At 57.1% G+C, this 16,871-nt stretch overlaps 1 protein-coding gene across 1 annotated transcript in view; it reads left to right on the forward strand.

Annotated features, from left to right (window-relative positions):
* Positions 1 to 3,420, forward strand: part of Coro2b (coronin 2B) — a 49,761-nt gene extending 46,341 nt beyond the window's left edge. The window contains exons 9-13 of the mRNA XM_048329690.1: positions 465 to 577; positions 801 to 891; positions 1,037 to 1,176; positions 2,817 to 2,962; positions 3,010 to 3,420. Of these exons, the coding sequence (XP_048185647.1) occupies positions 465 to 577; positions 801 to 891; positions 1,037 to 1,176; positions 2,817 to 2,948 (476 nt within the window). The 3' untranslated portion in view covers positions 2,949 to 2,962; positions 3,010 to 3,420. The remainder of the gene's footprint in view (positions 1 to 464; positions 578 to 800; positions 892 to 1,036; positions 1,177 to 2,816; positions 2,963 to 3,009) is intronic.
* The last annotated feature ends 13,451 nt before the right edge of the window (positions 3,421 to 16,871 follow it).

A 16,871-nucleotide genomic window follows, 5' to 3' on the forward strand; every position in this document is an offset into this window, starting at 1 on the left:
TGCCATCCTGTACGGCCATAGCCTGCGTCTCCCTGCCCGGCAGCAGAAAGCGAGGCCTAGCCCCGATCTGGCTGACACGGCCCTTTCTCCTGCTGGTTCTTTTTGAAGTGGGGTCGGCCCTGGGGTGTGTGACGTGTAAGCCTTGTGCTGCTCACGCATGACAACAGGCACACGACAAGCCGTTGGTTGGCATGGAGTCTCTTGAACGTGTACGTTCAGGCTGGCCTTAAACAGTGAGGCCCAACCGGCTGGGATTACAGGCGTGCTCCACCAAGCGTCCCTGACCTGCGCCCAGTGGTGGGGAAGCCATGGGGTGGGGGGTGAGGGCTTTGAGAAGTGCCAGTCAGAGGCAGAGACCTCAAGGATGCAGACCACAGGCCGCCCCGCCTGGGGTCGCCCGGAAGTGGGCACAGGCATTGAGAAGCTGAGGCAGGGACGCCACAGGCTCACCCACCTTTCCGCAGGGGTCATGCCCAAACACGGACTGGACGTGTCGGCCTGCGAGGTGTTCCGTTTCTACAAGCTGGTGACCCTCAAGGGCCTGATCGAGCCCATCTCCATGATCGTACCCAGGAGGGTGAGTAGAGCCGGCGGGGGGTCCCCGCCTCAAATCCTCCCCGCCACAGCCTGGCAGGGCCCAGGCGAGGCGGGGGGCTGGGGACGAGGCCTGGGGCGGAGAGGAGACCACCGTGGATTCACGCCCGAGGCTCGTGAAGGTGGGGGCGGCCACGCTGGGAACCGGGGAGCCGGCGGTGTGGCCCGAGCAAGGCCCTTCCCCTCTTCCTTCCCCTCCCCTGCAGTCGGATTCCTACCAGGAAGACATTTACCCCATGACGCCGGGCACCGAGCCAGCCCTGACCCCGGATGAGTGGCTGGGGGGCATGAACCGAGGTATGGTTCTGGTGGTGGCCCGGCCAGCGCCGCTGGGTTCCCCTGGCACCGTGGAGCCTGCCTGCCCCCCCCCCCGCCGCCAGGGCACTTGGGATGCGGCGGACACCCCACTGTTCAGCCCAGCCTCCCCTGCCTCCCTCTGCAGACCCTGTGTTGATGTCTTTGAAGGAAGGCTACAAGAAGACCTCCAAAGCGGTGTTCAAAGCCCCCATCAGAGACAAGAAGAGCGTCGTGGTCAACGGAATAGACCTACTGGAGAACGTGCCGCCCAGGACCGAGAACGAGGTGAGGACCCCCTGCCCGGCCCTCCCTCACGTCTCCGTTGGGTGCTTTTCTTTCGGGGATGAGCGCCACACCCGGCTTGCTGTTGCTGCCCTCGGCTGGGAGGCCCGGAAATAACGCCCAGTGCTGGGGTATCATCTCCCCTTATCCACACACTGCTGTGTGGTGGTGCCTTGGGGTGTAAATGTCCCCCTCCCCCCTGGCTCTGGGGAACCCCGGCCCCCCCGATGCCAGGGAGGCTGAGTGGGGTCCCTGGCCTTTCCCTCCCCTCCTTGGGGAGGGGGACGGGAAGTACCCAGGGCATGAGAGGTGACCACCAGGGCCGAGCACGGAGTTTGCGTCCAAATAATCCCCGAGCGGCGGGAAGTGGAGGTGAAGCGAGCAGGGTCACAGGGTTCCAGGCGTGGTCACGCATTCCCATCATCCCAGCAGTTAAGAGGCGGAGGCAGGAGGGTCACACATTTGAAGCCAGCCTGGGCAGATCGAGAGCCTGTCTCTGATGAACAGAGAATGATGTCGTTTCTCAAGTGAATGGGGACCTGACGTAACATATGTAACACTTTCTGGTTATAAAAATGTTTGTGGGGGGGCGGGGGCTGGGGATGTGGCTTAATGGTGCAGTGCTTGCCTAGCATGCACGAAGCCTTGGGTTCGAGTCCTCAGTGCCACATAAACAAAAAGCTGCAGGTGGCGCTGTGGCTCAAGTGGTAAGAGTGCTAACCTTGAACAAATGAAGCTCAGGGACAGTGCTAAGGCCCTGGGTTCAAGCCCCAGGACTGGCACACACACACAAAAAGTTTGTTGCTCCTCGAGAAATAACTGTCTGCCCAGGTGCACAGCAGGGCCCAGACTCGGTTCCCAGGCTGGGTCTGGAGAGGCAGGGTCGGTGTTAGCCGTGGACCTGCCTGTAGCATGCAGAACACAGAGCATGAGGTCTCCCAGAAGACCATTGGGCTGGGGCTGGGGATATGGCCTAGTGGCAAGAGTGCTCGCCTCGTATACATGAGGCCCTGGGTTCGATTCCCCAGCACCACATATACAGAAAATGGCCAGAAATGGCACTGTGGCTCAAGTGGCAGAGGGCTAGCCTTGAGCAAAACGAAGCCAGGGACAGTGCTCAGGCCCTGAGTCCAAGCCCCAGGACTGGCCAAAAAAAAAAAAAAACATTGGGCTGCCACGATCCCCCACCCCGGAAGAGAAGCCAGCCCGGAGCTGTTAGCCCCGCCTCCGCCCGCCGATGCCCCTCCTCCAGAGCTTGCTTTCCTTTTCTATCATTCATTCGCTCCTTGGCTCATTCATTGTAGTGTGTATTAATTGTCCCGAGGGTTTCCTGTAGTGTTTCAGACACGCGTGTGTTGTGTTTGGGTCAGAATAAACCTCCAGCATCTGCTTTCTCTCCCTGGATGGTAAAGGGGAGCGTTGGCTCTGGGTGCTTAGCGGGGTGAGCCCGGGCTGTGTGGAAAGCTGGGCGGGGGGACCCCCCCCCCCCCCGCCGTGGGCCTGCGCCAGCTGGATTCCCGTTGGATGAGCCTGGAGGGGAGTGGGCAGGCTAGGGCCCCCCTCCCCCGCTGCTGCAGGAGACCCAGCCGCCAGCCCCTCCTCACCTGCGTTCCCGGCCTCCTGGCCGCTTCTTGTCCCCCCAGCTGCTCAGAATGTTCTTCCGGCAGCAGGACGAGATCCGGCGGCTGAAAGAGGAGCTGGCCCAGAAAGACATCCGCCTTCGGCAGCTCCAGCTAGAACTGAACAACCTGCGCAACAGTCCCAAGAACTGCTAGCCCCCCGCCCCCCGCCCTTACCGGCCACACCCCAGGACCGGCTAGCCCACCCCCCTCCCCGGATGTGCCACAGGAACGGCTAGCCCTCCCTGGGCCTTGTGGAAGCCATCTCTAACTGCCTCTTCTCCGGTGACCCCAGGGACCGAGCCCAGACTGGAGCTAGGGGCCACCCTGAGCGCCCACCTGCCACCTCAACAACGGACCCCTGACCTCATGCCAACCCCGTCCCCGCTGGCAGCCCCCCCCTCCTGCCACCCAACAGCCAGACTCCCGGGGGACACTCCATGGACAGGGCACCTGCTGGACTAAGACCTCACGCATCTGCCCCGCTGGGCCTGGACTGCCCGGCCTCCTCCCGCCCAGGGGGGTCCTGGGACCCACGTGACCCCTGCCTCCCCCCCCCCCCCCCCCGTCGCTCTCCAAAGCTCTTGCCCACCCTCTTCCCAAGTGCTTTGTGAGCCAGGCATGGCGGGGGGGGAGGGGGGGCTCTGTGTCCTGTTTGGCAGCCGACAGGACTGAGGTCACCGAGGAGACCCAGGGGTGGTGGTGGGGGGCTCACCCGGAGGCCCAGGACTTGGGGAGGGGGGATCTAAGCTCCAAGACTCTCCCCACTGCATCCAAGCCAATGCCCGCGTGGGCATCCCCGGGATACGAACTGGAAGCTCCCTCCGCAGTCTGCCCGCGTGCCACACTGCCCAGCCCGGGCCCCTCCTCCCGCTCAGCGCCCCTGCACCCCCCCCCGTGCCCTCCCCCCGGGGACTCCGGCGGGAACCAGGCCTCCTCTTCCGGAAGCCCAGGCTGAGAAGGGTGGAGGCCGGCAGCCTGGGGGTCTCAGCCACGTTCAGCCTTACCGCGCCCAGAACGACCACAGCCCCTGCATCCGCGTAGCACTTTAAGGTTCACACGGTTCCTCGCCTCCAGGCCCCCCCCCCCAGGCTCTTCCGTGCGTCCCCACGGGATCGGAGCCCAAGGGGGCCACGTTTCCTTTCCTCCTCCTCCTCTTCCTCCTCTCCATTTCCCACTACCAGAGCCCAAAGACACCATGCAGGGCGGGTGATGCAGGGGTGAGGAAAGGGGTCTCCTCTCTCCTCTCCCACTGGCTGGGGAGCCCAGGACACCCCACGCCTGCCTGTGCCGTGTCGCCCTGCCCATCCACCCTGCAAAGACTGGGGGGCGGGGGCAGCCTAGCCTCGGCGTTCTCGAAGACCCCCCCGCTCTCCAGGCTGCAGGATCAGGGTCTCCTTGGCTTGGTAGCGTCAACATTCATCTTCTCTCACACACACGTACACACGCATTCACACGCGCTCACACACACCTACGTAGCTTTTTTTTTTTTCTTCCCCCATTGACCTGCGTGGTCTTCTGTGGTTATTTATGCTGCCTCTCAAGGATAGAATTAAAATGTTTTCAACGGATCGCACGCGGGCCTAGCTATGTCATCTTGCCCTCCCCGGGCAGTGGGGCGGGGTGGGGGGGTGGGGGGGTGGGGGGGTGGGCGGGGTCGCACCCTCAGGCACGGTGGCGTCTGAGTAGCCAGCTCCCTGCCCACAAATTGTTCCACAGATCGCCCAGGTCATCCTGGGACTTGACAGATAACTCAGCAGTGATCTGCTCCTCGCCCCCCCCAAAAAAATACACCAGATTCCAGGGCCCCCCCACCCCTTGTGACCCGCAGAAGTGTCCCTGGAGATGGCAGAGTGGAGGAGCCTACCTGCAGGTATTCAGCCCTGGGCTGGGGCATCTGGTTTCAAGGCGGGGTCCATGTGTGTGACCTATATAGTGTGTTTCATGGGGGCTCTGTCCTGTCTCGAGGTGGGGGTGGGGGGGTCAAGCTCTGTGGTGACCTGCGTGAGTCAGTGACCGGGGGAAGAGGTCTGGGTCCAAGCCCAGAGCAGGCTCCAGTCCTATCCCCAGCTAGGCCCAAGCTGGGCAAAGCCCGTTCTTTCGAGGGACTATGGGGACCAGGGGCAGCGGGCAGCCCTCGGGACTCTTGGGACAGTGGACAGAGCCCTCAGGGCTGTCAAGACAGGAGAGAGTGGACAGCAACAGCTTCATCGTAGACAGCGCGGGACGTGAGACTCGGAGGAAAGGTGGGGGGCGGGGGACCGGACACTGGGCAGGGCCGGCCCGAATCGTCTGTGCAAAGTCACAGGGGCCCCTTTTCCTCTTTGAGAGACGTGTTCTCATCCGTGTGGTGAGGAGGTTCCCATCCTGGTGGCGATGCCCACGACCACCTCCGGTCTTGCACCACAAGTCGGGAACGGTGGCGGAGGGCTTCCAACAAGGCCTGGGGTACAGACAATGACCTGGGCTGGGTCCTCTCACTCGCCTGGAGCTGGTGCCTGGCTACGGCGCCCAGTGCTTGAGCCCCGGGAAATGGGAGAGTGGATACAGGAGATGATCTGTCCAGCGCCCGCCCCCCCCACCCCCCTCCCCAACGCTCAGGTCTGAACTCAGCCCAGAAATCTCACTGCCACTTCTGATGGGGAATCGTCTCGGGTCAGGGGTCATCCTGTCGCCTTCGCCCAGGTGCATCTGCTAAATAACTCATCCTTTCTTTCCCCCTTGGGTTGGTGGTCCATCCCTCCATGCTTCCTGGGCTATGATCTACTCTGTGCGAATTCTGGCCCAGCCCACTGCAAAGCGTTCGTTACCTAGAGAGGGGATGGGAGCCTCGCGACTCCCTGCTCGCCCGGCTTCCCGCCAGGGGCTCCCCTCTTTTCCCAGGTAAGGATATCTGAAGCTCACCTCCAGACCCTCCTCTCCCATGGAGAGGACCCCGCCCCCGTGTCGGTCCTGTGCCAGCCCCAGACCAAGCCGGGATCCCTGCGCCCTGGCTGACCTTGGGCAGCCTCAGCAGGACACGGAGCTCTGCCACGGGTGGGCCTCACTCTTGGCCCGGGGTTTGGGGTGCCGTGGACAGCTGTTTTGAGTTTTCTGGCTCCCAGGTTCTCTTGCAGCCAGCCTCCTGAGACCCCAAGATGGGCTCAGACATTTTTAGACTCTCCTGGCACTGGGCAAGCATCCCAGACTGCCGGTGGACCGCGCGTGCGGAACGCGGCTGCTCCCTCGCTGCGGGAAATGACTTCATCCCCGACTGAAAAAAACACCCTCCCGCCCCCACCCCGTCTTCCAGCTTCGGAAGGGCTGAGGTCTGCTACAGCTGAGGCCCCCGGAGCCTCTGGGCCTGCGGGACAGGGAAGGCAAGAGGCTCCCGTGTGGGATGTTGGCAGAGCCCTTCGCCCTCTCTCCTTCCCAGTTTGAGGACAGCATGCAGGCTGTCCTGTCTTCCCTTGGAATTTCAATTTGGTAGCAAGCACAAATGGGCCAGCCTCGCACACAGAGAGAGGCGGGGAGGGCTGGAGGGTGCTTGGGTCTCGGGGCTCCACCCCGAGACTCCTGGCTACTCACACTGCCTGGGGGTGGGGGTGGGGGTCCCGCCACGGTCTCCCCTTTGCTACGCACTGCCTTTGATCATACGCCTATACCACGCCCTGGGCCGGGGTGCTGGCGTGGGTAGGGTTAACACGCTGGGTGGAGGTGGAAGGCAGGGGTTGGGGACACTGAGGAGGAAGACCTTGCGTTTGAAGGTCATAGCGATCACAGCAAGAGTCAGAGACCAGAAAGAATTTGCCAGAAACTTGAGTCTAGCCAGCAGGTGGCAGATGATGGCCTTCCTATTCAACCTATCCGTCCTGAGCTGAGTCCCCTTCTGCCGCCCCTCACCTCGCTGCAGAAACAAGGAGACGGCCCACATTCGCCAGGGCCTCGTGGTCGAGCAGGCCCAGGCCCAGGCCGGCTCTGAAAGGCCCCAGGTGCACAGGAGGGCGGAGCGCGGGGGAGAGGGAGGAGGGCCGGCCGCGAAGCCTCCCACTTGCCCTACGGGTCGCTGTTTTGGACAGCGGCCAGTGGGGGGCGCTCCCCTCTCCTTCCCTCCCAGGCTGTGCTGCTCTGAGCTAGCTTCCAGTGCGGTTTCCACAGGGACTCTCATGGGGAGAGGTCCTCCCTGCCTGCAGAGCTTTGCAGTTGCTTGGGGCTGAGCAAGTGGCAGAAGAAAATGCCAGAAAGAAGGGCGAGGTAGCCTGGGTCTCTCCAGCCAGCAGCCCCTGCGTCTCCTGGAAGTCTGATGAGAGAAACAGAGCAGTCCTCAAGACGTTTGCTCCCCACGCAGGGGTGTGGCCGGGGCCCAGGGAACTGGCTTGGAAAGGCTTGAACCTGTGCCCTGGGAAGCTGGCCACACTGTGAGCCCAGAAAGGGCTTGAAGTGGGGATGTTCATTCCCTCCCCCTCCATGCCCTCCCCACCCCCCCGCCCCCAACTCTCCGGCTGCTTCACCAGGCCAGAGGGATTCATCCAACAACCCGGTGTTGTTCCGGATGCTGAAACTCAGTTCAGCTCAGGCTGCAGTCTGACTTGTAGCTCAACTGCGTCTGCAGAACAGAGAGAACTGTCTGGAAGGGCTGGGATTCGGGACCAGCCCCGGGCGATGCCGGGGTGGAGGGAGAGCTCACTCATTCGATTGTTTGCCCACATCTACCTGTTTCTCTGCAGCCGTGATTGTTTTCCATAAGAGAAGGCAGGTTTTCATTTATTTGGGGGGGGGGGGGTTCCCAAACCTTCAGGTGCTCTATCTTTACTCATGCCCCATACCCTTTTCCTCTGGCTGTTTTTCAAATCAGGTCGCACAGGCCTGTGTGGGCTGAGACCTCATTCCTGCATTCACGCCGGGTAGCACAGATGACAGGCAGGAGCCACCGCACCCAGCTCCTGCTTGAGATGGAGTCTTAAGGACTTCTCGCCCCAGCTGGCCTTGAACCGCAATCCCCCTGCTGACTTTCTGAGTCACGAGGACGACAGGCACGACCCCCTCTCCCATGCCAGGCCTTATTTTATTTTATTTTCTTGAGACAAAGTGTCTCGCTGTGCATTGCGGTGAGGCGGGAGCAGTGCATGCTGGGAACTGAGCTGGGGGCGGGGGGGGGGTGCCTTGCCCGCGCTAAGCGCTGAACCACAAAGTGCCCCAACCCACCCTCCCAGCCTCTCTGCCCTCCCCCCCCCCCCCGCCGTGTGCATCCCTGGACCACCCAAACGGCCCACGGGCGAAGGGGAGAATTTTCAAGATGACAGGAAACTTTGGCTAATTTCCACTTCCCAGCTGCTGTTCAAGAGCACTGCGTTAGGAGCCAGCAAAGCCACCGGGGTCCTCCCTTCCCGGCCTGGGGGACGGGGTGCAGATGGTAGGTGGGGTGCAGGCGTCGTCCTCAGCAGACATCAACCGTCTACAGGGCAGAGGGCACAGATAGACCCCGAGCTTCCTCCCAGAGAGGAAGCAAGGTCCCAGCACGTCCAAGGTCCCAGGGGACAATGGTTGGCACCATGGGGGTCACAGGGACTTTGGGAGGGCAGCAAGTGAGCACCGGGCCTTGTGCTCGGGCTCAGAAGGCACAGAAACCTTGGAGATGTTTTTAAAGTTTCCATCAGCCTGAGCAATGCATCTGAAACATCCAACATCCTCCAGAGAGAGAGAGAGACAGAGACAGACAGACAGACACAGAGAGGGACAGAAAGAAGAGAGAGAGAGGAAGAAGATGTAGGAGGAGGGAGGGGGGGGAAGGAGGGAAACAGAGAGGGGGGGAAAGAGAAGGTAAGCTGGAGGAAGAGGAAGGAGAGAAGAAAGGGAAGAATGAAGGGACACCCAGATGGAGAATGAGGTGGGGGCAGGGTGGAGGAGGGGGAGGGGACGCCAAGGGAGGGAGACCGCCCTCCCCCCTGACTGACAGCCCCAGGAGATGACCACATTTCAGCCTCAGCCCAGGAAAGCCAAACTAACAACCTTGTTTTGTTTTTTCCAACCTTCTCTATGGGGGACACCAAGTTCACCCTCCACACTACTCTCTTGACCAGCAAGGGACATTTACACACACACACACACACACACACACACACACACACACACACACACACACACACACGCCCACCGCCTCTCAGCATTTTACCAGGTGGCGGAGGAGTCCCCTTCAGGGAAGGAAGCGCCTTTGTTTAGAAAAAGACCTTGATAAGTCCCATGGGGGCCTGGAGGTGAGGGAGGTCCTGGCCACTGAGGCCGGAGGAAGAAACAAAGCCAGCTGGAGTTTGAGACAAAGGAAGAAAAAGAAAGGGGGCCAGGGAGGCACGGACCGTGGAGGGGCTCTTGAAGAACAGGGATGCAAGCCTGTAATCCCAGACAGAGCAGGAGGATCTCAAGTTCAAGGCCACCCTGCGCGAGTTCTCCGGTGAGAACTGGCGAATGTTTGTGCTCTTGTTCCTTGGGGTAGGTGAATGGGTGTGAGGTGAGAAGGGGCGCGTTCAACCTTGGGGACGATTCTCGGATAGATGTAAAAGTGACGGACCACCCGACAACTTTGGGACAGCCTGAGAGGCGAGGGTTTACCAATCCGCCTTTTGCTTCTTTCCCGGCGGCCCCGGGGCAGTTCTGGACCTGTTGCAGCTGTGGAAGACCTTTATGATAATCATCTATGATTGCAGCACCCAGTCTTCAAATGGCCCTGCAAACTAGGAAACCCGGTTTCCTCGTGCGAGCCGTGAGGAAATGGAGGCACAAAGAATAGCCACATGGAGCCGGTGACAACTACGGTAACATATGTTGGAGAGACGAGGCGAGGAATGCAGTGGCATGGCCGCTCTTGTCCACGTCCGTGGTGGGTGGGGTGGGAACTGTCCCATCGCTTACCAAGTGGTGGTGAATCACTCTGAGCTCAAGTCAACACTGGCAAACCACACAGTGGTTCTTCTTGTGCTTGGGTGTGAATCAGAATCACCTAGGAAACCTGCGTTAGAAAGAGAATCAAAACCAGGGCAGGCTGTGGGCCCCACCGTGCAGCCCAGCTCTTCTCTTCTCCACGGGCCTTCCAGAGATCCGTGCTACACCCAGCCATCCCTCCAGTCTGATCGTCCACACGCGTGCGTGCTTGCATCAGGACGCGGGCTCAAGAGAAGACCCGGGGGGCAGTGATTGCTATGAGGAAAATAAATAAAATGAAGATGGAGACAAAGAATGGGATGGGATGGTACATCACACACATCAGGGAAGCGAAGTGAGAAACAGCTACCTGTAACTCCTTGAAAGAAGCACCGAAACCGGGGTTGAGGGAGAGGGGAAACGAGCCCACGCTATTTACATGTGTATAGTATGAGCTCCTGTCCAGTTCAAAGCCAAAGACTATTAAACAGTATGCTAGGTAGCATACGTATGCGTAAGAACAACTTTGGGGGGCGGGCAGGGGGGCTGAGGATCAAACCCAGGGCCTCACAGCTTCTAGGCAAGCACTCCACCTGTCACCGAGCTACATTCCCAGCCCTCAGAGCTTCGTTTCTTACAATGCCGAAGGAAACCTCACAACATGTAGACTTGTGAGCAGGGAAGCAGGGGCAAGGAAGGGAAGTCAGGAGAATCCTTACTAGGGGCTGGGAATATGGCCTAGTGGCAAGAGTGCTTGCCTCGTATACATGAAGCCTTGGGTTTGATTCCCCAGCACCACATATATAGAAAACGGCCAGAAGTGGCGCTGTGGCTCAAGTGGCAGAGTGCTAGCCTTGAGCAAAAAGAAGCCAGGGACAGTGCTCAGGCCCTGAGTACAAGGCCCAGGACTGGCAAAAAAACCAAAAACAAAACAAAGAGAATCGTTACTAGACATCAAAAAGTTTCTAAATATCAACCTGGGTTATGGCTCTCTGATCTTTACAGTTATCTATGACACACACTTAAAACCCGAAAAGGGGGGAAAAATACACGAAACTTAAGAACGGTGTTATCTGAGTGGGATTGTGGATGATTATGAGTGTGAATTGCAAAGAGGTTCTGCTGGCAGGCTTCTCTATTCTAAATTTTTTTATAATGATTTTCTTTAATACAGTATGGAATCAAAGAGACAGGCAGGTGTGTGTGTGGGGGGGGGAGTGGAGGGGAGGGAGAGTCAGAGGGAGAGGGCAGGTACAGACAAATGAGGGAAGAACAGGCCAGAAGGGGTGGAAAGCCCTCCACCCCCATCGAGGTGAGGACTCTGAGTGCTACTCGAAGTCTGAGTGACTGTGAAGGAGCCATGAAGGGGGACCCCATCCACGTGACCACGTCCCAAGTCAAACCCAGAGCTGTCGGTTCCACCGGGGACTCCGGAAGTGACGTCAGAAGGCAGTGACATCAGACATGAAGGTGCCTGGCCGTCTGAAGCCCAGCCTGGGATGCGGTGCCAGGGCCTCTCTTTAAGCCAAGCACCCGCTTGCCCCGGAGGAAGCCACCCGTCTCAGTGGGACTTCGCCGCCCTGTGGGAGACAGAGGAACTGGGGAGAAGGGAGGGGGACAGCTGGTGGGTGTCACCCAGGGGGTCTCTCTTTGCCATGGCAGAATCCTACACCAAATCTCCTCGACCTGAGAAATGGCTTCGGCAATGCAGACGATGCAAAATCAACATACAAAACCCCGTGACTGGGGCTGGGGATGTGGCCTAGTGGCAAGCGTGCTCGCCTCGTATACATGAAGCCCTGGGTTCGATTCCCCGGCATCCCATATATAGAAAATGGCCAGAGGGGGCGCTGTGGCTCAAGTGGCAGAGTGCTAGCCTTGAGCAAAAAGAAGCCAGGGACAGTGCTCGGGCCCTGAGTTCAAGGCCCAGGACTGGCAAAAAAAAAAAAAACAAACACAAAACAAAACCAACATGACTTTACTACACACCAACAACACACAGTGGGAGGAGGAAGTCAAAGCAATTCCATTCGCAATAGCCCCAGGAGAAAAAAACACACCAAATACCTAAGAATAAAGTTAACCAAGGCCTCTAAAACTTAAAAACAAAAAAAATTTAAAGGAGACCCCAGAAGATGACGCGAAGACCATGCTCACCGACTGGCAGAATATTAAAAAAAAAAAAGAAAAAAGGGCTACCCACACTAAATTCACTGGGACCCATGTATTTCTAGTGCTGATTCCCCCCTTAGAAGGCACAGGAGAATTGAAATGGATGCATTCGTTTGTGTCACCTGGTCTTTGCGTTTTTAGTAAAACTGAGAGTTTGCTTTTTCGTAAGCTATAGTTCACTCTTTTAAACGAATTCTCGGCAAGCTCGCATTTTAAGTAAGCTCTCTAGAAAATATTGCTCTCAGATAAATCCCAATCAGAATAAAGCAGGGGTGGCCTTGTTTGTTTTTTTTTTTACTTATTTCCAGAGCGGTGGATGGAAGGCCGCCCCCTTGCGCATACCGCGGGCACTCTCCCGCATGTTTACGCAACATCAGACTTTAAGGCAAAGGTTCTGATCACAGATCATGAGGACACTGCATAATGGCAACAGACCTCTCCAACAGGAAGAAAACACAGAACCCTCTATGCCCCCCCACAACCACAGAGCTGCAAAATCCAGGAGGCAAAAGCGAATACAAGTAGGGCTGAGAAGGTGGCTTAGCGGTAGAGAGCTCGCCTAGCATGCACGAAGCCCTGGGTTCGATTCCTCAGCACCACATAAGCAGAAAAAGCCAGGAGTGGCGCTGTGGCTCAAGTGGTAGAGTGCTAGCCTTGAGCAAAAAGGAAGCCAGGGACAGCGCTCAGGGCCTGAATCCAAGCCCCAGGACCAGCAAAAAAAAAAAAAAAAAAAAGTGAATACAAGTGTAGTGGAATAGTACTACTCGTCGGTAAACATAAACAAATTAATGATAAACGCAAGAACTGAAACAGGCTTCTCAACACACAATGCTCAGCAAAGAAAACTCAGCCAGGTGGTGTTAGGAAGTGGTAGAATTATTTTATATCTTCACTGGGATATGGATTACCAGAAATTCATCAAACACTCAAAGGTTTGTGCATTTCACTGTTTGATTGGAAAATCTGCAGAATCATGATTAAATATTGAACCATGGCTAATGATATGTATGCGGAAGTGTTTAGAGACAAAGTACACTGATTTCTGGAATTTACTTAAAAATGCATAGAACATTAGATGGATTAATGCACATGTGATAAAGTAAGGATAGCAAAATGGTAATTATAGAATCTAAATGTGTTTTCAAGCTTTCTGCACATCTTGTCTGAGAGATTTCGCGATGAAATAACAATGTGAAGGCAAAACAGAACGAAAGAACTTATAGTTAAGATTGTGGCAACTTCCTAAAAACCACCCCTGTTGGGCAGACTTTTCCTTGCTTGGACAAATACCTGAGTGCAGCAAGTTAAAGAATAAAGGTTTGAGGACTGGGAATGTGCCTCCGCGTTAGAGAGCTTCCCTAGCATGCATGAAGCCCTGGGTTCGATTCCTCAGCACCACATACACAGAAAATGCCAGAAGTGGCGCTGTGGCTCAAGAGGTACAGTGGTAGCCTTGAGCAAAAAGAAGCCAGGGACAGTGCTGGAGGAGGAGAGGAGGAGGAGGAGGAGGAGGAGGAGGAGGAGGAGGGGGGGGGAGGAGGAGGAGGAGGAGGAGGAGGAGGAGGAGGAGGAGGAGGAGGAGGAGGAGTTTGGGGCTAGACAATGGTGGCTCACACCTGTCATGCTAGCTACTCAGGAGGCTGGGATCTGAGGATCATGGTTTGAAGCCAGCTGGAGCAGAAAAGTCCGTGAGACTCTTCTCTCCAATAAACTACTCAGAAAAAGCCAGAAGTGGCGCTGTGGCTCAACTCATAGAGTGCTAGCCTTGAGCACAAAAAGGCTCAGGGACAGCACCCAGGCCCTGAGTTCAAGCCCCAGGACCAGAAAAAAGAAAAAAGAAGCAAGTCTTGTTTTGGCTTCTGATTTCAGAGATTTTTTTCAGCTGACCACAGAGCAGAGAATGAAATCAGGGGCAGGTGGTGTTCAAAAGCACACCCATAGTAAAGCATGCGAGAGATAAGGGGGCGGGAAAATTATATTTCTTTAAAACTCAGATTCCACGAGTGAGCAAGTACATGTAGTATTTGACTTTATTTCCAGCGTTTTGGTGCTTGATTGGAGATTAGAATCTCACAGATTTTTCCTGCCTGGGCTGGCTTTGAACTGTGCTCGTCACATCTCGGCCTCCTGGGTAGCTGGGGTGACAGGTGGGAGCTGCCTGTACCTGACTTAGTATTTGGCCTTTTGAACTTGGCTTCTCTTGTTCGCCTTCGGCTTTCCTGCAAATGACATGATTCCACTGTCCCTCACTCTGCTGGGTGCCCCGCCGTGCACCCCCTTGTCCCTGTTTCCCACCAGCAGATCTGCCTCTCTGCCTGCCTGCCGCCTTTTCCTCTCCTCTTGACTGCTCTGAGCTATGAGGCGCCAGGCCACCCGGTCTCCAAGGACCGAGCGTCTCTGGCCAGCCAGCCTCCCGTGCAGACTCGTCACATGTGGTTTGGACCAAGTGCCATCCACAAAGACTGGCGATATACTTTTTAAATCAAGAAAGCTTTCAAAACACTTTTTTTTTTTAAATTTGCCAGTCCTGGGCCTTGAACTCAGGGCCTGGAGCACTGTCCCTGGCTTCTTTTTTGCTCAAGGCTAGCACTCTGCCACTTGAGCCACAGCGCCACTTCCAGCTTTTTCTGTGTCGGTGGTACTGAGGAATCGAACCCAGGGCTTCATGCATGCTGGGCAAGCACTCTACCGCTAAGCCACAATCCCAGCCCTCAAAACAAACATTTTAAGACTTTGTTGTTGTTGTTGGTGGTGGTGGTGGTCCCAGGGCTTGAACTCGGGACCTTGCAACAGCTGGGCCAGAACTGACTCCGCCACGTTAAGCCCCATCTCCGTTCCCACGCCTGCATGGCGCGCCCAGTTGCTGCAGAGGTTCGAGCCCTGCGTGTTGAAAGCGTTGTGTGGCGCACTGAGCGTCCCTCAACCCCCCTGAGAAGCAAAAGCCAAGCGTGCTTATTAAACGAAGCACTCAAGTGGGAACCTGAGCCGTATCCAGAGACGGGGTGACTTTAGAAAAGCCATAGGACGGTGTTATGGGGACAAATGCCCCGAGGCTCCAAAATCTGACATGGACGCTCAGACCTGCAGAATGGATGATGGAGGTAAACTGGCCTAACTGTAGAGGAGCGAACGCCATCCCTCCCCAGTGGTGCTTTCCTTGGAACATCTGCCTGCAGCTGTCAGCGTCTCCTGCCTTCAGGCGGGACGTCCGTGCCCCCGGCTTTCTCCAGGACGCTCCGTCCTGGGCCCGATCGGCCCTCTCAGCACGCGTGCTCCGGTCTCCCGACGTGTCTTTGCTCTGGCTCAGGACCGGCGCGTGGTCCGACATTGGACGCATTAGGAGGGGTGCTGCTGGCCCTCGGAGACAATCCGGGGTCTCTCCTGGCGGAGCAGACTCCTTCTCCTTGTTCCTGAGGTTCAGCACATTTTTTCCTTGCAAGACATCTGTTCCCGGGGACTCTGGAGAGCCTGGTGCTGTCGCCGGTGGGAAGCTGGCGCACTGCACACGCGTGGGAGAGCCGGGCGTGCGGGGAGGGAGCGCGGGATCCCGGGGAAAGGTGTGAAATCAGAATTCGGGCGAGACGAGTCTTGGTACAGTCGGCTTGGGCTGCACAGCCGTTGAAAATGGAGGCAAGACCTCCATGCATCCTGTAGACCAGTAAAGCCCCGGCCCCGGCGCGGGGGACGGAGCCCGCTTCTTCACGGCAGAGCAGGAAGGCAGGGCGGAGTCAGCACCCGCTGGATTCTGCCATCAATGGCCGGGGCGGGGGGCCCGGTCTCCCGGGGTCCTCGGAGCCAGGCGCTGGTGGCTCAGCTGTGGTCCCAGCTACTCAGGAGGCTGAGATCTGAGGACACGGAGCAGCCCCGCCCCGCCCCGCTCCCGTCCTCCGGGCCATTCATGTTAAGTGTGATGAAGTGGAAACGTCCGCACGGACTGACCTCTTCCTTACACGTTACCCAGACTGTTCTTCCTCATCCGCAAAAAAGGGGAGCAGCGCTTGATCATGCCGTGGGGTTGACAGGCACGCTCGGCCATCAGGGTGTCCCCCCACGGCTGACACGAACCTGCTCATGCGTTTACCTCACAGTGAGTATTTCCCTACCGGTGAGTCACTTCATCTTCCGTCTCCACCCAGGGCGTGGTGGGGCCAGAGCAGGGTACCGGCTCCCCAGGGCGGGCCAGATCACACTGCCTCTCCATCCTATCCGTGGCACCTCCGGGCAGGTGCCAGGGCACTGCCAGGCGGGCAATTCCCACGCTCCGTTGGGAGCATTCTGAATTGCTGGAACCCCACTCTGACTCACAGACTTTGTGGGGTTCAAGGACATAAGGTGGCGAATATGCGTATGTGTAACCAGGTAAAGTAATATAACCAAACCTAGAGGAGCACGAGCCTTAGAAGCACTATGGAAACTTTGGACCCAGTGACTTCTAAGTGTTTGTACTAGGAACTCCATCAAAAAAGAAAAAAAAACAACAACTGTGATTTTAACTCAGTACATCAGAAGTTATCTGACTGCTGTTCCACCACCTGGAAGTACCCGGAAACCATGTGTAAACCTCAGGATCTGCGAAATGCTTCATGCACACCGGCAAGCGTGCGTGCGTCCTGCATTATAAAAATGAGACAAAGGAAGGTATTCCGAACAAGGTTCTAAGAGTGGGCTGGCCTGACTTTTTGGTACTTTTCCTTTTTGGTGTTGTTTGGAGACCCTCATCTTGCTATGTAGCACAGGATGGTCTGGAACTCACGGTTAATCCAGGCCGGGTCTGCACGGTGCTCCTCCTGCTTCCGTTGGCCTCCCGGGTGCCAGGATTACAGGGGTGAACCACCGTGCCTGGTTCTGCTTTTGTTTTTCAATTAATATATTGAAAGGTCCTGTGTCTCGTTGAGGTCAAGCCCGTGGGACTCAAAAGAAGCCATCCCCCGAAATTTGTATAAAAAGATTTATTGAAATTTATCAATGACAAACAGACATAAAACGCAAAGTTTGGCTCTCCAGAGGGGTGGG

Source organism: Perognathus longimembris, chromosome 20 (genome assembly GCF_023159225.1).
Source record: "Perognathus longimembris pacificus isolate PPM17 chromosome 20, ASM2315922v1, whole genome shotgun sequence".
Lineage (NCBI taxonomy): Eukaryota > Metazoa > Chordata > Mammalia > Rodentia > Heteromyidae > Perognathus > Perognathus longimembris.